The sequence below is a fragment of the Centroberyx gerrardi genome, chromosome 3 (assembly GCF_048128805.1).
Source record: "Centroberyx gerrardi isolate f3 chromosome 3, fCenGer3.hap1.cur.20231027, whole genome shotgun sequence".
Lineage (NCBI taxonomy): Eukaryota > Metazoa > Chordata > Actinopteri > Beryciformes > Berycidae > Centroberyx > Centroberyx gerrardi.
Window position 1 is genome coordinate 15371680 of NC_135999.1, and position 22559 is coordinate 15394238.

General features: G+C 40.0%; 2 protein-coding genes across 2 annotated transcripts; both read right to left on the reverse strand.

Moving 5' to 3' along the window:
* Positions 1 to 27: 27 nt before the first annotated feature.
* Positions 28 to 4742, reverse strand: asah1b (N-acylsphingosine amidohydrolase (acid ceramidase) 1b). The gene is made up of 14 exons (XM_071900528.2): positions 4610 to 4742; positions 4367 to 4413; positions 3505 to 3595; positions 3332 to 3418; positions 3127 to 3205; positions 2931 to 3005; positions 2787 to 2832; positions 2519 to 2663; positions 2364 to 2418; positions 2185 to 2266; positions 1729 to 1860; positions 1103 to 1226; positions 907 to 963; positions 28 to 796 (listed from the first exon to the last, which is right to left on the reverse strand). The coding sequence occupies exons 1-14, from the start codon at positions 4676 to 4678 to the stop codon at positions 707 to 709; spliced, it is 1179 nt and encodes a 392-aa protein (XP_071756629.2). The 5' UTR covers positions 4679 to 4742; the 3' UTR covers positions 28 to 706.
* A 2796-nt stretch (positions 4743 to 7538) lies between these two features.
* Positions 7539 to 22121, reverse strand: frg1 (FSHD region gene 1). The gene is made up of 9 exons (XM_071900529.2): positions 21987 to 22121; positions 19803 to 19870; positions 17860 to 17982; positions 13819 to 13876; positions 13409 to 13523; positions 11493 to 11597; positions 11189 to 11280; positions 8726 to 8836; positions 7539 to 7704 (listed from the first exon to the last, which is right to left on the reverse strand). The coding sequence occupies exons 1-9, from the start codon at positions 22043 to 22045 to the stop codon at positions 7668 to 7670; spliced, it is 768 nt and encodes a 255-aa protein (XP_071756630.1). The 5' UTR covers positions 22046 to 22121; the 3' UTR covers positions 7539 to 7667.
* Between the last annotated feature and the right edge of the window lie 438 nt (positions 22122 to 22559).

The window sequence follows — 22559 nt, forward strand, 5'->3', positions numbered from 1 at the left end:
TGTCAGAAATACAGGGAGAATCACAAGTTTGGGAATCCTTTTATTAATAATTAGAACAATGGAAAGTGGTCAACTACGAAGTACATGTGTTAGTAGCATTGAGTGAAATGGTCAGTTATTTTGAGAATGAGACTGTTGCTGTAACACAGCGGTTCTCGACCTTTTTGGCTCGCAACCCCAAAAAAAGACTTTTGTATTCCTTGAATCATCACACATCAGAATTCATCTTGCAGCCTCTTTAGAGGTCACTAAGCCGATGTTGAGAACCACTGATATGGACTCACCCTGCAACTGGACATCACACCACTACCAAATACATCTCACATTTCAAAATAGTTCTCATTTATAGCCATATTGTACAAAACACCAGTGATAAAAGACTTCCAAGTTTGTTTCACTTTTATACTCCTTTCCATCACAAAAAGACAGGATAGATATCATACAGGACTTAATATTCCCAACATGTAGGATTTAGTATTCCTAACACAACATCAATTCAGTATTCCTGCAGTGCTTGAAAAGTACAAATCTCAGAGCTACGTTACGGTTGAGGCAAACTTTGGTTCAAATGATTAGTTGCTGTGCAAACGCTTGAAATAAGGAACAGCTTCAACTTTTGTCCCAAGATCAGTTGAACTTGTCCCCACCACAGCCACCATGTGCAATTAAGCATTTAAAAACTGATCTGGGTTCAGTGCTTGGAGGGTCACCAGGGCATGCAGGGGTTTGGGCAGTCACGGATGTACGACTCCAGGTTGCCCTTGGACACTTCCATCAGTGTTGTGTATGTGGTCAGCTGCAATAAGCAAAGCGAGGAGGAGACAAATAAAGGCCACTTTCACTTTGTCTGTTATTGTGAAGCTAGTTAGACTGTTCAAATACCGCAAATACCATTAAAAGGCTCACCTTGTTCAACACTGGTTTGGTTGACAGCATATCGTACATCGTCTTCAGTGAGATGTTCTACGAAAGAAATGGCAGATCAAAGGTGTCTTACTACTCTGGTAAAACAGGAATGGAACTGGCATAAAAGACCTTTTGATTACATCTAAAAAAAAAGTTTATATGCTTGTGGACAGGGAGCAGGGGTCACACTACTCACCTTCTGTGCAGTTTGGTTCATGCACTTCATGGCAGGAGTTCTGCGATCATCCAGGAACAACGGCTCCTTCCAGTGGTCGTAGTTCGTCTCCAGGACGTACCACCGGCCGAGCTTCAGGTCAATCCTGAAGAATTAAACAAAAAACCTGATATGCAACATGATACACAGAGCAACTGATCTGTGAAACATAATTAGATCAGGTGATGTGAGGAACACCAACATTCTCATTAGTTGCTATTTTAGTAAGTGATTTATTGGGTGTTTCACGAGAGAAGTGCAGTCTAATGAATAAGGTTGGGTCAGTGTGGGTCATCTACAGCCGTAGTCACACAGTACTCAAACTATTAAGTCATTACTCTCAATTTAATTTTACTCAAGTCAGTTTAATAGGTCATAAAGCCTTGCTGTGGGCTGTCTGTTTCATTATTGCTGTTAAAATAATTGTATCCCATGGTCCTACACAAACCTCTTTTGTTTTATCATCCTAACAGACAAAAGCATTTCTTTCTAGCACCTACAAAAACAAAACAACTACACACTCACTCCTCAATATGCTTAAGAGGTGATCAATATATTACTCACATGCAATGCTCTAAATTAAGTAAGCCGACTACAAAGCTACTCACTCCCAGATGTCCAGACTGAGCAGTCTGGACCTGGTGATGACACAGCCCTGTCCCGTCTGGTTTCCTCCCAGGATGAAGTAGGCTGGCGCGAGCAGCTTGGTCTGCGCCAGGCGAGTTTTGGCATCCTCATAGCTAGTGATGGTGAGAGAGAAGATGCATTATTGGAACGGTCAAATACTGTTGTCCAACCCAACCAACCCCCCCATCCACTCACACACACTGCCATTTATTTCTTATCCCTCTGAAGAATAAAATGCTCTCGTTCATAAAAAAAACCCCACAATGTCCATGGCGTGTCTTGCACAGATAATATCACTTCATCACACTCCTCAGTAGGAACAGTATCCCTCATGCTGCACTTTAAGTTTCTGCTCTCATTTAACAGTGCGAGTGTGACATTGTTTGACTTGCTTTAGTGCTCCCAGAAGTATAATATATTAAATATTGAACACATGCCTGGTAGCATTCTCCAGGACGGAGCGAGTGAGGAAGCTCATCCACAGCCCATCTCTCTTTCCCAGGATCCACTCCAGGATTCCTGCATTAGGAGAACAGGATGAGATGATGATTACACAGTCATGAAACACTCCTCTTACCTCAAATGCCTGTAAAAACAACAGCAGATAAACACTCACCAATGTATCCTCCATCAAGGCTGAAGCGTTCATTCATAGTCAGTGTGAATGTGTGCTAACGGGTAAATAAGAAAAAATCTTAGATGAATCTTGCATGATATACACATATATATTCCATGTTGATGTACTCTTCAGTTACACAGCAGATTACTTACAGGCTTGATGCCAGTCAGCATGCCAACATATCCAGCAAAGTTGGTGGACTTGAAGACAGTCTGGTTATTTCTCTGGAAGTCGATGTTGACTATTAGAGGCTTCAGCTTCTCACTAACGGTCCATGACTTGTTCTTCATGTCCCAGCTACAAATAGGGCAAGTCCATCTCATGAGCTTCTGAATTCAGTGCCTTGCTCCCAGGTCTGAGTCAACAAACACTATCATGCTAAGCTTAAAAATGCCTCTTTCAACTTGATGACATTCTTACCCCAAAAACAATCCAAAATCCAGATTTCTACCATGGATGAGGTTGCCTGTAAGAGTGCAAAGACCAAAGGCATTTTAGTACTGATATAACAATGTGTTTGAAAACAATTAACTGACTAGCCAATAATAGAGCCTGACCACCCACCATTAGAGTCTTCTGCTACGACTGAGGTGCAGACAGTGAACACCTCATAGAAGATGTTGAACAAGACGACTTCACCTAGATTACAAAAATGAAGAGAAAAGTATAAGACAAACAGAATAAAAAGGGCAGATACCAATGGGCCAGTTTTAGCAACCATCATTGAATGGAGGCTAAAGAGAAATGTGTGTTTTCTTACCAAGAGGAACACCTGAGACGGCTGCGATCCCTTTAATCTCATCACTGAACGGGTATGGGAGGGTGTCCGCCATCAGAGGCTGCAGAGCACAAAATCATAACCATGAATCAAAGAACATGCTGCAGTCATAAACCCTTCAGGAAAATAAACATTTACCTTATTTTAAGGAAAGTGTATAGAATTCAGTGAGACAAATGACACTCACCAAGGCAAAGTCAACCATCTCTATCAGCTTCCCACTGGGCACGAAAGCATCAGCCAGGTCTTTGATGGTCTGAATCATGTTGACCAGCTGAAGAGAACAAGTTGATAAGAAATGGGTCATTTCTGCGAGATTTTCAATATAAGCTTGTTGAAATCACTTGGCAGCATTCTTACTTCAGTTTTTTTGTCAGTGATCAACGCCGTCCATCTCTTGTGGGGGGGTAAGTCCAGGTCGACTGTGTACCAGGGGACGGCGTCTTTGAACCTGATAAAGAAGGGCGAGCAGTACACCGATGACAATTTGCATACCTGCAAAACTAAAAGTTTTTGTGTAACGTTACAAAAATGAGTGTAAGGTCACACAAAACCGGGCGTTGCACAAAGTTATGTTTTTCTTTGATCGGTGATCCCTTTCACAGTGTCACCGTTGAGATTGTTTTAGTAATCTTTCATCGGTTTTCATTCCTCCCGTCTCACTTCACCTTAGTCCAAACAGCCTCAAGATGTCGGAGCAATTACTTGCATCTTGAGTCAGAATGCAACAAACGTAAAACCTTTGCAATTAATGCAAATACTATGCAAATGCACAGCAGCAACAACTTGAGGTCGTCTGGGCTATTTTCACCTGTCCAGTAAATCATATAGTTGGGCACCTTTAAAACGGAAATGACTGTGGCACCAGGCCACCAACAATGTGCTTGAAGGTATGCTGCCTTCAATTGCTGTTGGAAATATAATTAGCAGTTGAGTGCAGTGGGAAAGTGGGAATTTTTAGGGAGCAGAGAGCAGGGGAGACGTGTCCACAATTAACGGTAAAAGTGATGCACACAACAAACTACTGGCAACTTAACGACTTGAGTGATCACAAGATGGAGTTTACGAGGAGCACTTGAAGGCAGCAGAGCTCCCAGTCAGTATTGACTAAGTATTGACACACCAAGATGTTACTAAACAGAGAAATGTTTCAGCTGACTTGGCCACAGTGGAAGTTTTGGAAGTTGTAACAATGTTTATAATACTAGTTAGAGATACTTACGTGGGGCCCTTTGGGGGATACATGTCTGTTCGACAATCTTCAGTATACTGGAAATAAATATCAACAATACAACAGTTAATATCAAAACAGTCAATAGGTTAGATATAGCGTTGGTTGGATTTCTGAGTCAACTTCAAACTAGAGAACACAATGTCCTTTAGATTAAACGTTAGCTGAACTACATATGTTACTATCAGCATAAAGTGGATGGCAACACAATTATAATGCATAAAATTCGCTTACCGGCGGTATAAACTGTGTCGATGTGACCGAAAATAAGGCCACTAAAAAGAGAAAAACAGAGCGACCCATATCTGACGGTATTTAGCCGACACTGTTGTGTTTCCAGTCTTGCTTCACGCCCGAAGTTTCGCTGTTTGAAACCAGGAAGTGAATATTGTTTACCTCGTGACAGTGAGCTGTTCTCATCTTTGTGCGAGGGGGTAACAGGAAGATCTCACAAGCACATGAAGCATAATCTGAACAAATAAATTACAATCAAAGCATATTTATTTCTAATAATCAGCTAATGTAAGGAAATATATGTCTTTGTGGTAGCGAGGCAAGAGTAGTGTCAAAGAAAAGTTGTGGTCTGATTTCAAACACCCCCATAAAATACAGTGATACGGGACAGGGCTCGGGTCCAGAAGGAAGCGAGAATAACTGCGTGTGACCATGAATTGCAATTGTTTTCCCTGTGATATAGCGTGCCATCAGAAATGCGGTGAGAGAGTAAATTTACTTGAACTCAGTTTACCCAGCTTTTTATTTGCGTGAAAGAATGTAACATTCATCTTTATGGTACACATCACATCAAGTATTATCAAACTGATATGAAGATAAGGTCTTTGTGAGAAAAAAAAAACCATAAATTAATTCTTCTATAAAAGCATAATTCATTTTTGGTTTATATTGGTGATTGTTTGCCTTGTGTGTGTGTGTGTGTGTGTGTGTGTGTGTGTGTGTGTGGGGGGGGGGGGGATGAATGAATATTCAACACACAGCATTATTAATCTATAAACCTAGTGCAATAAGGATAACTGTGGAGCCCCCCAGGGGTCACCTGGTACAAAAAAAAAATGATGCGGAAATCAGTGGGCACGGTTTTCTTACAATTTAGGCTACTCCTAAACCGGGCCCACGGATTAGTAAACCATGCGGACAGATTTGTAATATCTATGTTGATAACATCTAAGAGGGACTATTAGGCCTATATACAGTGAGCCAGAGCCATTACACACAGCTTGGCATACATATAGTGAGCTGTAATAGCCATTAGGCACCTAGACCATATGTGAACCATAACCATTGATTAATCACATCAGTAGGTCTAATTTATGATCCGATGTGTTTTGGTGACAATATGAAACCTATCTACTCCCTATAAATCATGCTTGTAGAAAAAGCATGTTAATTAAATTTTTTATGCAACTCTGTGGGCCGCTGTGGTGTCCCTGTTTGACGTTATTAATACTCATATTACAAATCCGTGTGCACTGTCTACTAATCCGCGGGCATGGTTTAGGACTCTGTGTGCACGGATTACTAATTCGAGGGCACGGTTTACTAATCCATGCGCACGGTTTACTATTCCGTGCGCATGGAGCCCTGCGTGGTTTACCAATCGGTGCCCGTATGGATTTCCACATCAATTACTTTTTTTCTTACCAGGTGACCCCTGGGGGGCTCCATAGAGAACAGCCAAAGCAATGTCACATTTTTATTCTGAATGAGGATTGTAAATTGTGAAAGACAGATCACCTTCCGGTTACAAAGTAACACGTTAACCTCCCTGGCGACTTTATTTCCCAAAAGCGACTAGCGACAAATCTGGCGACTTTTTCTGACCATGGGAGGCAATGTTAATGTGTTGAATCCCAAAGCATTTGGCAATAAATTGGTTCGGTTGATGCCGGTTTTCTCTACTTGCTTGTCTAATCCAGAGAGGTCTGATGGTCACAGCGCTTCCCACACACAGTGTAGCCCCGTCCCTCCCTCCGCTGAGAGCAGGTACTGTAGGATAGGGTCCACTTGTAATTGTTACCGGCGTACGCCGAAACTGGCCCGGGTGGGTGGACTCAGCACTTACATTAAAACGGGCTACGCCGCGGCGTGCATAACAAGTGCAGCATTATATATTGATATGCAAATTATCGTATGACATCATCTGGCGACTTCTAGCGACTTTCTGAGCAGCCAATAGTATACTTTCCTTGGAAAAGAGTTGGCAACACTGCTAACGGTCGGTCGGGTAACTTAGCCCACACAGTATACTAATGCTTGATTTGAAGGCCTGTCGAGGCTACAATAAATACTCCTATCAAAATATATCTATTGTGTTTTATTGTTCCACTACTTACTTTTTATCATAGTGATAATGGGTACAATGATAGATAAAATTTGACAGTTGTCTTGTCCCACACTGTGCCACAGCAACACTAAAATAATATAGCTATGTGTAATAAGAGAATCGAAGCAGACATTTAAAAATAACGCACTACGGAATCGGTGCTACATTGTGATAGAAAGTAGCCTAGCTTGCTGTTCATTGGATAAAAAAAAAAACTTGCTCGCATTCCATTGGTAAATGTAAAATATTGCTTCGCTGAATATGATTGGATAAAACGCATCAAAAACAAAAACCCACGAGGAGTGAGGTTTTTTTTTTTTTGGTCGAAAATAGTTTGTGAATCTAAAACGTCCATATGCCGAAAATCCGGCACCTGGCCGGAGGTCTTTAAACCCTGTGTGTGGTTCTTAATCCATGTATTTGGGACCCAGAGATCTGCTGGTTTTCTATCCTACCAGCTAGTTAATTGCACTCACCTGACATCCCAGGTGTACATGAGTCCCTGATTAGATGGCTAGAATGAAAACCAGCAGGACTCCACTACGCTTATCATGATCACCTGCTGGAGATCACAGACCACGTTTTATTTACCACTAAATCACTGCATTGAATTATATAGGAGTGATTTCTAAAGTGGGCCATCCAATGACTTAAAGGTTGAACAAACAGTTGCTCTACAGAAAAATGCAATGATGGTTAATTATTTACATATAATAGGTCAATGGGCCGATCTCCACCTGTATGTGTCACCACAGTCACGTTTGTAATGTGAGATGAGTGCAACTGGCTTTAAAAATATATATATAGAGAAACCAACGAAACTGTTTTGACAAAGTAATATTTATTCATATTATAAAAACACAATAGTACATCAAATGATCAAACAGCCAAATCTACCTAAACAAGATTTTTATGAAGAAATGATAATCTACAGTTTTCTCTTCACTCTCTTCACTTGCAGTATCTGTCGGCTTTCATTTTGCTTCTCCTGCGGAAAAGAAAAACAGACAACATGTTACGTTCAATGTCATATAAGTGATAAAACAATATAAGGCAAGAGAGTTTCTTCAGTTTAATTGGTAATCTATCTACAGTGGCTGTAAAAAAAAAAAAAAAGTACTGACTTGTTGCATATTTTCTTGTGCCACAAAATAATTTAAGCATGGATTTATGCAGAATCCTTGTCTGGAATCTATGCAAAGCGCTCTATTCTATTCTAACAATGTAGAAAGGAAATTTATGTGAAGGTAAAAAATTCCAATAACAGAAAAATCTAGTTTGCAAATGTATTCAGTCCCTTTGCCTTCAACATCATATTTGATTTAGAGACATTTTTATTTATTTTCTAAATTGTTACCTTTTTTGATAGCAAATCTTATATTAGATCCCTTCATAACAACTTAAAGGGATTTCATGGTGTGTAGGGTATACTCTGCCTCAGAATAATGAAGCGCAGTATGGAATATATAAATGTCACTTAGAGATGGCATTTGAGTCCATTTTGGCATTTCAAAGAAAAAAAAGAAATGATCATCCTTCCATTACTGTATATGAAAACACATATAAGGCATATGTTTAGTGCACGTTATCTTGTCTGATTTTACTGTGGAAGTCAATGAAGAGATTGGACATGGAAAAAAAAAAAAACTGAAAAGTGCACCATCTGCGCTTCAGTATTCTGATAGTCTGCACTGCATTTACAGTCCCATTGAAATGTATGAAAGGAACCTGATGCCAGATAATAAAGCAAGAACGACAGAATAAGAACCATTCTTAAAGGAAACTGCTATTCAAAATCCTAAACTACAACTGAAAGTCTTCAACAGCATATGATATAAACCATTTTTCTGCTTAAGGCAATTTAGCCCAAATTAAACAAGGAGAGCGAACACTTATTTGAATTTTACACCTCCATATATTAATTTTCTTTGAGTGAATGGAACACTTAACGTAGTAAAAATCCAGGATAAGTGTGTGACAATCAAATCCCACTGAGCACATTTCCACACCTGTCCAGCAAAGTCTCATGAAACTTCCCGTCCACCCTGGCTCTCTTCAGTGTGGAGTTGTCGCCCTCGTTCACCCGCAGCCGCCGGTCCTGGAAGCTCTGGAACTTCTTCCTGCAAGTCACAGAGCGATGTTGGGTTACAAAAAGGTACCGCAAAGGCAAACAACCCCCCAACACCAAACACACACCCATATACACACACTCACTGAAACCTTTATTATTCACAACCTCTAATCCATTTTTGAGCATTGACACTGTGGCTGTCAGCTGCTAAATGTAAGAGATCAGGAATACTTTGGTAGGAAGTACAGTACAATGTTTACAGCAGCAGCCAAACAGCAATAGGCTAAGAAAGTAGCTGCCACAATTCAACACAAAATAGTATTTACATTTCCAGTCAAGCCAGAGGTTTTACTAGTGTCCATGGGTGACAATGGAATTTTACAAGGAGTTTGAATCCCCTTTAATCCCCTTTAATGTTTGTAAATGCAAATGTAAATGCACTCAACAAAACTGTGCCAGACTGCACTGTGTGACGGGCTGGGAGGATTAAATCATGTCATCAAACAGAACGTGGTCTGTTATAAACGCGCCTGGAATAACTGAACATATTCACACTTATTTCAATGTAAACAATCTTAATGGTACAAATATCAAGCAAGGTGCCTTATCGGACACTTTTCCGATATATAGGTTCACTAAGGGAGCATACTGTGCCAGTGGTTTATGATTCCCATGCAGCACTCCATTCTGAAACACATTTGAGATGCTAAGCACTACATCAAGACACAAGCTCAAGGGCAGCCGTTATCATCTCGTCACCATGATGAGTCCATTTCCCCAGCGTTCTTCTAAAAACGAATAATGGAGTGGGAGCAAACACCAAGGCACGCCAAGCAGAAAACAGCTTCAGACATATTGCCTGGGACTTAATAGGCCACAGACGGGCCGTAAAAAACACTCGCAGCGTAGGAAACTTAAATGCAGCATTGCCCGATTTCCCATCTCACCCCAACAGCAGACCATCAATTGCATCTTTAAGGAAATGGATTGATGAGGCAGTGGCTACCGGACGCGGTCGCACATCCAGGGAAGTGATTTAGTTGTCAAAATCTTGCCGGTGCCGACCAAAGGATTGTCAGGCTAATGGGAAGGAAATCACCGTCTAAAAAGGTCAGCCAGCACCCAGTGCTTTTTTCCCCCATTCAGAATAAAGTGCTTCAGCACTCACTGCAGAGGAGGTTACATGGTGCACTGGAAAATGAAAAATGGAAAATGTCAAACTGGAGGGGGGCGAAACGCTAGTATGATTGGGAAAAAACAACAACATGTGACCTAAAGGATTTTTATGTTATTGTTAAGATCTTTGTGTATTTCATTCTTGTATTTATGAATAATGAAGAAGCCACATCTAAAGCTTGAAACAAGACCGCCAAGACTCATCTGTGATTTATCAGGAGACAAAACACTAAAGCTGCTCTGATTGGAAACTTTCGAAGAACCTATGATTTTCTTTTCTTTTTTTTTTTTTTATGATACATTTTTTATTGTGTCAAAATTGCAAAGTGTTCCAGGTAAATTTGACAATATATCTTTCAAACATTTTTTTTTTTAACTTTAAAAGTACCCATGATAATTTTCTGGAGAGATGGGTACATTTTAAGGTGCAGTAACCATTTTAATTAAGCTCATTTGGCTATAAAACGTATACATTTTAATACATTTCCAAAGAGCACCTATAAAACCCTCATTCAATGGGCCATTCTCATTAAAAATGCTATGTGTGAGATTAATATATCACTGATGTTTGCTGTGATGACATTGTTATCCCAAAAACAAGGTAACTGACACTGCTACCAATAGTAGCTCCAGTGATCTGCTTCATGCTGATGTCAAAGACTTTACTTTAGACCACAAACCCCCATTTGATATGATTTCTGTGGAGATATTTTTTGACATCTTCCAAAATTAGCAGTTAGTTTCTTGGCACATCAACAAAACAGTCGTCACATCAGGGAGAACGGGCTGCATTGTTTAACAAATACAGCCTGACACAAGGAAGCTAGGACCTGTCACCATGTTGTAAATGTGTGAAATATCGTCTGTATCCGAGACTGGAAACTATTAATTGTTGGAGAACACAGATCAGAACCAACAAATCACAGGAAAAAGAATAGCAAGCAAGTAAACTAATTTACAGCAGTAGCCACCTGCTCACGGCGTCTAATCTGGGCTTTTTCTGCCCACAAAATCACTTCCAATAGGCTCTTAAGTTACACATCAAATGCAGCTCAAAAGCCTTATGGAACTAAGCACAGAATATCATTAGACACTTAATTTGAAAATGATATTTAGAGAGTATCCACCATGGGTTTCTTCTGGTTGTTTTTGATTGGACTACTTGTGTATTAAGCCAGCAGTATATTTATAAAGGCAGGTGGTTTCAACAGTGGAAGTTACGCACACATAATTGATCTCACAGGTCTTCACATTGCCCCTGTCCTCATCTGCGATGTCATCTTTCCGCTTGACCTCTCTTTCCGCACACGATCTGATCTGTTCATCATCCAGAGAAAAAAAAACAGCGAGAGAGAGCAAGAGAGAAAAAGTTGTGCATTAAATATCAATACCTTGAACCCCCTGAAGTGAGGTCAGAAACATTTTTGCTTTTTTCCTCCGTCTCAACAGTCAGGCCCCCACAGAGACCGCATGCCTAAAATGTGAGGATTAAGATGCAACCTTGTGGATGAAAACAATTTACACATCACCTTCAGCATCTCGCCATCCCCTGCTGTCTTGCTCTTGGCCTCAATGTCCCCACTGTCACTGTAGGAGATGAAACAGCTATTTGCTGCCAGGAGAGCCATTTTGCCCTGAAGCAGTACAGAGAGAAAGAAGAGGAGGAGAGAGTAGATTAGATGCAATTGTGGCGGGATTAGTTGTTCTGACAGGCACTAAAGGTTTCCTGATATTTGATGTAAAAGTGTCTCAAGGTTGGGCCGGGCATTTTATGTTTGCAGGTTCAACAAAGCATCAAGGCAAGTGGTGTGTTACAGTGATAAGGAAGACACATTGGGTATAATGAATTAGTTGTTCATGACTTCATAACTTGTGTTTACTTCAATGTACCATGAAATTTCTCTTATTTTCAAAAGGATAACAATGCACAACTTGGCTCAATGCAACTGTCAACACGTTTGTGCAGTGTGTGCATGTGTTGACCTCACATGATTTATCTTAATTTCAACATTTCAACATAACTTGAACACAACATTTCAGTTGTGTAAGTCTCTCAGTCAGTCATTAGATGGGGGTAAGTTGTGCCCATGGCTCAACTTGCCCCAGGGCAAGTGGTACATTTTGCCCCACCACCATTATTCAACACAACTATTTTACACAGCAACTGCAGTGCACAGTCATGTTGAATTTATGATCTCATATTGTACCACATACACTCTTAAACTAATATATAAAGAGTCAAACGTATCTACTTCCATTTACATACAAGAGTCATTACATCTTTACCATAATAAAACTAACTAACTAACTATAACTGGACATAGCAAAATTCTCTTTTTTTGACCTGGCTCACATTCTCTACATGTATTCTCCTCCATCACAGATTCAGGGAAATAGTACTCTTCATAAATCGGTGATCACATGATTCATTTTGTGTATGGTTGCCTAGATACAAGGGGCGGCTCATCTTACCCACAGGCTCAACTTACCCCTTTCACCCTCACTACACAAATAAAAGAATATTTTCCAAGCTGCTGTATATTTTAAGCAGCAGGTAAGTGTATTTTTTAAGTCTTTCTCAGAAGGGTTCTCAGAATACTCACATTTTTACTTCAATACCAATGCTAACTTTAATATTAAAACATTTGATACTACTGAAATTCTACTTGGACAGCTTTTTAGCAACCTTTGCACAGTTGGCTTTGATATGACTGTTGGATGTCTGTCTTTGTTGGTTCTAAAAGCAAAATAGTTCCATATTTTGCTCCTGGCACCAGTTTCGTCAACCAGTTTCGGTGGACTGGGACTCAGTTCAAGACATGGTGGACTGTTTCACGCTGTTGCCATGTTTTCAGATATCTGACTTGGTTGAATTTTGTGCTGATGGCTGCAGTCCACTGTCAGGAGCCAGACTGCCTCTCTGTCTGTTCCAGTCCGCCCCCTCTTCCTTCTCTACTATTCCAATCCACCTGCCATCTGCATGTGTCCGCCCTCTGGAGGTGATGCTTAAATGGAATTCCAGCTTGCCAGACACATTTACTGAAAGTATTGAGAATTTATAAGATTCAATATTGAATTCATTTTCCTAACATTATTGAAGTAATATGAAATTCAAAAAGCTGCCATTTGCATCTCTTGTACCAAAGGGTGCTATTGGTCAAATTTTCTACACTTGTATGGCCATGCAGGGTGTAACGTGATTCTTTTATCGAGCCCCTTACAGAAATTCTCCTCCACAGGTATTTCAGAGCGCAGCGTCAGCAATAGATCAGTGTTTCTGGGAGGTATTCAGCATCTTGCTCACAGACACTTTCACTGGGCGGATGCTTGCCAACACAGGGAATGACCCCAGATCCTCTGGTTGAAGGGCAGTCTCCCTACTCATTACCTGCTGCCCAATAAGGTTGAGTCTGCATATGCACCAAGATTAACAGGCTTAACTCACTTCCTGGAAAACTGGTTCCCATTGTTCCCTGGCGCCGATGGCATCGGAGCGGCCCACCACCAAACCATCCGAGTTGATACCAAAGTACTTTCCATATCCAGACTTCAAGGCTATCCTGCAAATAAAAACAAAAAGGAAAAAAAGGTCAAATGATATGCTGCAGTAGAGCGTACATTTGGACCAGAGCGGTGGCAGCAAGATTTGCTTTTCAGTATATCAAAAAAAAGATTTTATGATTTTTTTTTATGGTTGGGGAAACACTGTTGCAAATTCATAGACATAAATGATCACTTCATATAAAATAAAGACCTCAGATATTTGAGGTCTCTTAAATATTGCAGAAAGGGGCATTAAATCAGTTGGTGATGGATAGTCTGTGGAAGCCTCAGGTAGTTTTCCTGCACACTCACCTGGAGTCTGAGAGCTTGATGGCAGTGAACTGCTCCGGAGGGTCTGGCCCTTCATCATCTGAAATATATCAAACAAATCTTTTTAGAGATTTTAATATTGTTGATATGAGTTGATTAAATTGTTTTATATTATTTTGGACCTTTGGAAGAATAGAACTAAAAGAGATCCCAGTAAAGAGACACAAATCAGATATTTCAATCAGACCAGGCTGAATAAGTTCATGAGGCACAGCTGTCTTTTCATTCCCTCTTCATTGTTTTCAGATTTGTTTTTAATGAAGGGCCTGACGAACTGTGACAAAAACGTAACTATCTTTTCAAACAAAATGTAGAAGCAGGCTGCCAGCCGACGTAGAATCCTCTATGATGCAAGATCTTTCGCCCTAAACCACATTCTGGTCACTGATCTTTCAATCTTGACAGAAAAAAGTTTTTTTCTACACAAAAAGAATCAATTAGTATTTAATGTATTACTGTATAACAATGATGTGTCATTATGAATAAAGAATATGTGCATAATTTTCATAAGTTTATCCTTGAGACACGGCTTCATGTTTTACTTATGCATTCTTGTAATTAATAATGCAAACCCTCGAGCCACGCAGTGCTGTGCTGATACGGGTCCACTCCACCGGTATCGCTGTGGCATTTAAAATAATAAGATCCGGAAGGAACTGTTGTGTTGCGCCTCAACGCTTTATTTTAAAACTAAGGCCTCCCAAGTTTCTCACGATTTCACATGACTGTGCCCCGTCACTGACTGGGCCCTTTCCCTGATCTTTGCAATAAAGCAAAGCTTGTGAATTTGCAGAGCATCATACAGTCGTCTTGTCGAGGAAGAGCACCGCCTGCTAGACATTAATGAGGAAGACATTAATAAAGCAGAGGTGAATGTGACATGAAACACTTTTTTTTCAAACGGCTGATTATCTTTGGAATATGTCAGACTGTGAGAAAATCAGCATGTTCCCTCTGACCCAGAAGGTGAATGGGAACATTTTTTTCTGTTTTCTAAGGGGCTATATCATCCACTGTGTGATGCCTGTACAGAAAATCCCGTCGAGGGGGGAAAATCTCTAATCTCTCTTTCTATAATGCAAGCTCTCGTCCTCTTTCATCTCCTAGAAATGAGCTTATGTGCATGCAGAGGATGAGGACTCACCCAGGGAATTGGGATGTTTCAATCTCCCAGCCATTTTCACTGGTTCTCATAAAACGTGGGCTGAATGAATTGTAAGCAGCGTCTCTTTCCCGGGCAGACTATTTCAATGAGCATCACTCCCTCACTATTGCCTGAAGGCAGAAGTGAGTGAAAACTCTGAGTTAGCTCTGTACTTCCCCCCAACTCAACCCCTATTCAGCCTTTTCAGTCTGGTGTCTGGATTTACTGTGCTTTGTGGACTGAAGGCATGACTGAAAGATGCTGAAAGCTTTACTCCCCCCCATGTCTGGAGTCTACAGCGGGTGCAACCTCAAAATTGAGTTTTAAGTTCAAGTTTGTGCAACTGCAGTCTTAAGTTAACAGTTGTAGAACTTGCCACCTCAACTTCAAATGTAGAGAGACGATTGACGACGTGGTTGTGACAGAACAAATGCAAGGAAACATGGCGTATACGCTACAGCTCACAATTTGGCATGCTGCTATTTTTACATTATAATCCTCCTCTGGAATTTCTCCCAGGTAAGAGTCCTATTTTCTCCCACTCTGTCATCCTACATGTCATCCTGGGCAGTTCAGGGAACTATTCCAGTTTCTACTACAAAACATTACCTGGAAAACAGTGCAGGAGCAGTGTTTGTTCATGGGGATCAATGTCAACTTTTGGAATGTGGCCAGATACATCATTAAAATAATTTAAACATACTGGAACTAACTACATAGCACTCAAATGGCTGAGTAAGAGCTATGGATGTAGATGAGCCTACAGAGGTTCTGGTGTCGTTGCTTTGTACTCTGGTAGGTGATTTCTGTAGCAATTATATCATTATCAAAGCAACACAAAAGCCCAGTGTGGGCAGACTACAGGAACGTAAAGGGCAAATACTTAGAAAATAGAGAAAATTAAGAAAAAAAAAAGTATTATAACTGAACAGTAAAAATATGGACTTGGAAACTACTATGCTTAGATTCCAGTCTTTATTAAATATACCTTCAACTCAACAGCAGCACCGTACGCACCAAATAAAATGTGTTCATTTGATTGTTTCATGGACATAAAACTGTATAGTTTCATTTAAAATGTTCCCAGTTATGTTTCATGAACCTAAATGGAAACTGTAATAGTGCAGGTTGAATGAAATACAAATTGCATTCAACTTCTTACACCTGTAGAAAGTGAATAACACTCACATACGAGAAAACACCTCATTTTCATCCTCCCTCTCCTCCCTCTCAGCAGCTCCACTGTGGACTCATGGGTTGTGGTGTAAGGAGACCGAGATAGAAAAAGTTTGTTTATGGCCCATTTTAAAAGGAAAAAAGTGCCATGATTGGCCCAAATTGCAAGCACCCTGTTGATTGGGCCATTTCATGCAGAAAAATTGTGGTAATTTTGCAAAACTGCAAGGTCTCGCAAATATTGCAGGGATTGGTTGAATTTGCATTAATTATTGAGATCAAACCACAAGTTCTTGGAGGAACTGCCTAATAGATTCTACCACAAGTGCGCTAGTGCTTTTTAGGAGCTCAGGGGGTTTTACATTATTGGAGTGAGTGAAACTACGTTGACTTAAAAAAAAAAAACTCCACCTGTTAACACCAAAGTGCTGTGGCAGCACAGAGCTGTTGGAACGAAGAAAATCACTGAACAAAATATTCTCTTCACTTACCCAGCTACCTCCTGATACATGAATGTCTGCTGAAAAACTGCTAGTAAGGCTATATCACTTAAATCAAAACTTCATCGTAATACCAGAAGATTGATAGATGTACACTTCAGAATGGTATGGTCACTGAAAGGTAGAAAGCTAAGAAGGAACAATAACTGCAGGATTTTTTTCATCTCCCCAATTTAACTGGTGCTAAAAATTGCCTTCTACCTTGCAGCAGAGGAACATGACATCCATTGCGGCTCTCTACATTTTCCCTCTCCTCTTGTGTCTCAATGCAAGAAAACTGGATCCCTGGAGATTTCTTCTATTATTTGTTGGAATCCATTAATTCACTAAAACTACCAGTCCCTTTTGCTCAGACCATAATGTAGAATTTCAGGTCTGAAGTAGCAATTTTAATAATTGTGTTTATGGTAGATTCACACTGTGTGTACAGGCATTTGGCAAAAAAAGGGAACAATGCACACAATTGCTTAAGAATTCCTTACCTATATCGTGACCATGTATGTTCAATTTTGTGGTATCAGAGTTGCTATTTGAGTTATAGCACAATAAAATATAAAGTGATGGGAATACCAGATTTACATGATAATCCTTTAAGACCTTTTAATTTCTTACATTTCATCAATACTGGGACGGTTAAAAAAACAAATTCTGTGGAAGGAAGAGTAAAATTAAAAATCTGTTTTTATGCTAACTTCTTCAGTCATAGGATGCCCTCTTGCCTTTTTTTCCATGAGGTTAGTGCTGTACTCTACTGACAATTTACTCTAGACTGAAAGATGAGTGGATTCAGGTTGCTGTTGGCATTCCAGCCAGGCCTTCCACATTTATTCAATACAGTTTACAATATACTCTGTACACTTAAATTGGAAAGATAAAACACTGGGAAATGGGAGTAACATGATGGTGGTGTTGTGCTTCGCTGTGTGACCGCAGGTCCCTGACACCCATCCTACAAAGAAATCCTGGGGGAAGCACTGGCCCAGACCATTCTTTCATACAGCATATAAATAACATATTTCAGAGTTGAAACGCGCTTTATGTTAAGTCAGAGGTATCAACATTTCATATGCAAATTATCTACAGCGCTGATGATAAGGAGGTGATCAAATGGAGCTCTTAAACCAAAGTAGAACAGCATGAAGGACATGATTCGTCCAAAATGAATCTGGAAAATTATGCATTCACTCCAGTATGTCTCCTTACCTTTGTGTGGTGCACCAAGCGTGAAGAGCCCAGTATCCAGGGCATGGATGTAAGAGTTGTTCTGCATCTCTACAGCAACGGTTCCACTGATTTCCCCAAAGCTACGGACAGACCACCAACCACCTGGTGAGTAGAAAGGCCCATGATGGAGGTGTAGTAATACATGGCATTGCTCTATAGTCCTGTATGTGGATGAAATCCTCTATAACATCGAGGTACGGTATGTAGTCTCATCATTTAAAGCACCAATCTGGGACTTTTTTGAGTATACTGATTATGGGTGCAAACACGTGTTAGGGGTTTAGGGTTAGTAATGGAAAATAATCTCTTATCACCTTTCACATCCCACTGTATATCAAAATATAGGTAAATTCTGCATGTGATGTTGATGAACAATACAAATGAAAACAAACTCTATGCAGTTAAAGAATAAAGGAGCGATAAAACAGGTGCATGTGACCATAACAGTATTAAACAAGCAGAAGTTGGACAAGCGTTATTCCTTACTTAATTTAAAATATTCTTGTTGAAGTGGCAAAATCACATCTTAGTTTTACCAGTTCTTTAGAGTAGCGGTTCTAAAAGTGGAGTCTGCCACACCAAAACACATTCACAGTTATCTGACTGCTTTCTGTAATAATCCCCAGGTAAAGGTTTGATTTACTGCTCATCAACAAAATTTTGCCACCGCTTATGCTACATTAATGAAAGTCAACAGGGCAATTACAACACGTTTCAAATGTTGTTGATTTAAGGTGACCTGACCAGCAATTATTAAACACAGCGGCATTGCCCTTATGACTGTGATTCATTTACTGTGAGTGGTGCTCAATGTTGCTGTATTTGTGTGGTAATTATGTGAAAAACAAACTCTGCACTCCAATTTCATGCAGTTCTCTGACTATTGTAAGAGCCCATCCATCACATAGACATTGGCATTTAATATTTGGCCAGCTCAAGCACCCAGAAAGCAGAGACTAACAGACCTACTGGCCAACAGAGCAGTTTATACACTTAAGATGCTGTAAAAAGACATCCACTGTATTGACATGACAACCTAAATATTACAGATTACTTTTGGACTGATATGCATCCAGTTGCTTAAGTCTATTGTAGAATCTTACTCAGCTGACACCATGTTAATTAAAATGGCATTATCCACCATAACAGATATACATGAGAAGAGCTGGCACTTCCAAGCTCAGTGATGTTTGGGCAAAATTTCTACATAGTGTTAGCTTGCCAGTTGTTTGGATGTTACAGCAGGTTGCTGTCTGCTGTATCTTGCATGTTGTGCTGTCTGTGTTTTTTTTAGTCTATTATTGATATGAATTGTTTCTATTGTGATGCCAGTTTTCCCCACAGGGACAACAAAGACACTAAACTACCAAACAAAACGAAAACCGTGTTACTGAAAACATCCACTGTCACATTTCCATGTCTGGGCAGTGTGTGCTCTCTGTTTGATCATAGATGGAATCCAGATGAGAGAACACAAGCACAACAACATCAACATAATTTTCCTCATGGCATTGGTGGAGAATTTACCTCTGCTGAATAAAAAGTTGACAAATATTTTGCTTGTAACCATTAGGAACTACTTACCTCGAGAAAGTCTGTTGAACAAACATGCACTTTTTCAGCAATGCTCTGCTTTACACTCATACAATTTAAACACACTCACAGCTGGGAGCTGCTAGTACAACCACAGTGTTCTACTGCTGGCCACTGAGTCAGTGTTAATGGAGTTAGGTGCCTTGCCCAAGAGCACTTCAGAAGCAGTTTTTAAGGGAGGGGGGAGTGTTTTTTTGTGCACTTCCCCCACCCCGATTATCTCAGCCATCTAAGTGCTAATAATTGCTTAATAGACCAGGTTGACAGGAGATCAAAAAATAAATACTTTAGATCATTTCTGTAATTCCAAACTAAATATAGACACATACCCATAACATCAGGTTTGTCTTCATCCGCGTCCTTTTTCCTCTTCTTATCTTTATGTTTCTTCTTTTTCCTGTCAAAAGCCATACTAAACATTAACATTATACCAAAAGTATCTCCACTCCACTAATTAGCTAGGCTACATTTGTGCATTTGTAAATTTGTTTTAAAGTGAATACATTTCCCTTGGAAATGCAACTGCAAGAGTCTCCTAAACTCAATAACAATGCAGAAAATTAATACAGTGATGAAAATTGTTATCACTGGGTTTTGTTTGAAGAATGAAGTTTCTAGTTAAGAATGATTTGACATATAGGTGATAAGGGAAGTGGAGTGAATATGTTAGCTACAGGGCTTTCAGAAAGTATTCAATCCCCTTGACTTTTTCTGCATTTTGTGCTGTTGCAGCCTGAATTCAAAATGGATTAAATTGGTCTCTCTGTCCAAAGTCCTTCTTGCCCTTTTGCTCAGTTTGATTGGATGACTAGCTTTAGAGAGAGTCTAGGTAGTTCCATGTTTTTTTCTTTTTCCTAATGATGGAGTCTACTGTGCTCTTGTGAAATCCCAACACTTTAGAAACTGTTTTATACCCTTCCCCCAGATCTATGCCTCCTCACAATTCTGTCTCATGGTTGAGTTCCTGCTCTGACAAGCCCTGTCATCTGTAGGACCTTAAAGAGACATATGTGTTTCTTTCTAAATCATGTGAAATCAATTGGAATGGCCATAGGTGGACTCTAATCAAGTTGTAGAGATATAAGTAATGTGGATGCGATGTGGATCAGGTTTTCCTGGAGTTTTTCCTTGTTCTCAGTGAGGGTCTAAGGTTGGGGAGTGTCATTTTCATAATGCGGGCGTTGTGAAGCCCTTTGAGACTGCAACTGTGATTAAGGGCTACACAAAAAAGCTTGACCTTAACTCAATTTGCACAAAATGCAGAAAATGTTGAGAGCGTTGAATAGTTTCTGAAGGCACTGTACAGTGTTTTAGAGCTTCTAGATCATACACGCTATCATCTGATACCTTTTATTCACTTCAAGGGTTCGGTATCGGTATCAAAATAACCATGGCCCTCAACCTCAATTACTTCGCCTCTTACCATTAGCAAACACCTTAATACCTGCTTGGTGTGAGGTTGAAAAGAAAAACATCAGTAACTAGTGATGGGTGGACAGGCGTTACACAGGATCACTACCGAGTCACACTCCATTACCTCAGCAGAGTAGAGTATTGATAAGTATCGGTATCGCTCAGCAGTATCAATAATGGTATCGGCAATCCTAATGATACCCAACCCTATTCACTTGCCATACGATTTGCAGAGCAAACTGAATAGAGGGTCAAGTAAGATTCTGCTGAGTTAAAAGTACAAGGGAAGTCTAGAGTACATTCATTATGCATTTTATATCTCCAAGACTGGCAGTTTTGGAATCATTACTACCTATACTTGTAAGTGGCTTATCATATTAAGCATGTAGCCATTTAAAAAGAGTATTAGTGGACAATTTCGCCAAGATATATACAGTACAGTGAAAGTCTATAGAGGATGCAAAATCCTAGGCACTATAAATCATCTCGTGCACTAATGAGTGATGCAGTATAATGGAAAACGAATATGGGCTTCTGGGATGTTTGCATTACGGTACAGTCATAATTCATGAATTACTGACTGCTTATGATTTAACTGTGATTTTCTTGGTTTTGTACTAAAGCTAACCACTTGGACAATATATGGTCTAGCAATGCTATGTAGCTAACTGTATGATTTTGATAAGGAACTTCCACTTTTTGGCCACCATAAGAATATTCGTGCATAACGTTACTCGTCTAATAACGCTAACTTACAGTGGTAACAAACGCATGTAATTGTTTACGGCCTTTACAAGGGGCTAACGTTAATCCCAACTGGCTCGTAAAAGAGTCTGTTGAAGTTAACTTGTAGCTTGGTAAAATACAGTCAACGGGCTTCTTTGTACCATCCTGACAATGTCATCTGTAAGTTACAATGTTTATAATAGCAAAAGGCACATTTTTAGCAGTGCATCGAGGCTCTTGCAATGTTTTAAATACGGCTATAACGTTAGTTAGGACATGGCCAACAAGAGGTTACAGAAACTCATTTAGCTAGCAGTGAACGGTTCTCTAGCCAACTACAGCGATCAGTGCTAGTAAGTAACAGAAGGACTTACCCCTTGTTCAGACCTTTCAATACCAGTTTGGTTGATTTTACTTGAGAATATTCAGCCATTGTTTTACCTAGTTAGCTTGTTTCAGTAACTGCTACTAGCCAAAACACATCTAGCGTTTCCTTCTTCAGAGGCAGAAAGTACGGCGGCCGCAAAGGCACAAACAATGTCAATCCAGGCCATCGCAGACTGTTCTGAAAGTGTACGGTGACATTGTGTAATGATTCACAAATTAAGGACTTTTGACTAATACCACTGACTGGTTATTGCAGTGAACACGCATGAATAATAAAGTATATTAAATACAAGGGAATAAACAGTCTAACAATGTCAAAGAGTGCAATATATTGAGTCAATTGGACTTCAAATATCAACTTTATTCATAGCAGATCATAACAGACGATCCTTCAGCCAAGTCAGGGTCCGAGGGAATGGAATTGTCACTTCTGGCTGGCCCACACACACACACACACGCACACACACACACACACACACACACACACCAGACATGTTAACTTTACATTGAGTCAAACCCCCGAGACCCTTCCATCAAAAGCAAAAATAGACACAGCAATC

Excerpts from the sequence above, each read along its gene's own strand:
- asah1b (XM_071900528.2), bottom strand. The coding sequence starts at position 4,678 with ATGGGTCGCTCTGTTTTTCTCTTTTTAGTGGCCTTATTTTCGGTCACA. Across the intron at positions 3,206-3,331 it reads AGATGGTTGACTTTGCCTTG|CCTCTGATGGCGGACACCCT; the intron begins GTGAGTGTCATT and ends TGTGCTCTGCAG. Across the intron at positions 964-1,102 it reads TGAACCAAACTGCACAGAAG|AACATCTCACTGAAGACGAT; the intron begins GTGAGTAGTGTG and ends TTTCTTTCGTAG.
- frg1 (XM_071900529.2), bottom strand. The coding sequence starts at position 22,045 with ATGGCTGAATATTCTCAAGTAAAATCAACCAAACTGGTATTGAAAGGT. Across the intron at positions 13,877-17,859 it reads GCTTGGTGCACCACACAAAG|ATGATGAAGGGCCAGACCCT; the intron begins GTAAGGAGACAT and ends GATATATTTCAG. Across the intron at positions 7,705-8,725 it reads CATGAGACTTTGCTGGACAG|GAGAAGCAAAATGAAAGCCG; the intron begins GTGTGGAAATGT and ends TCTTTTCCGCAG.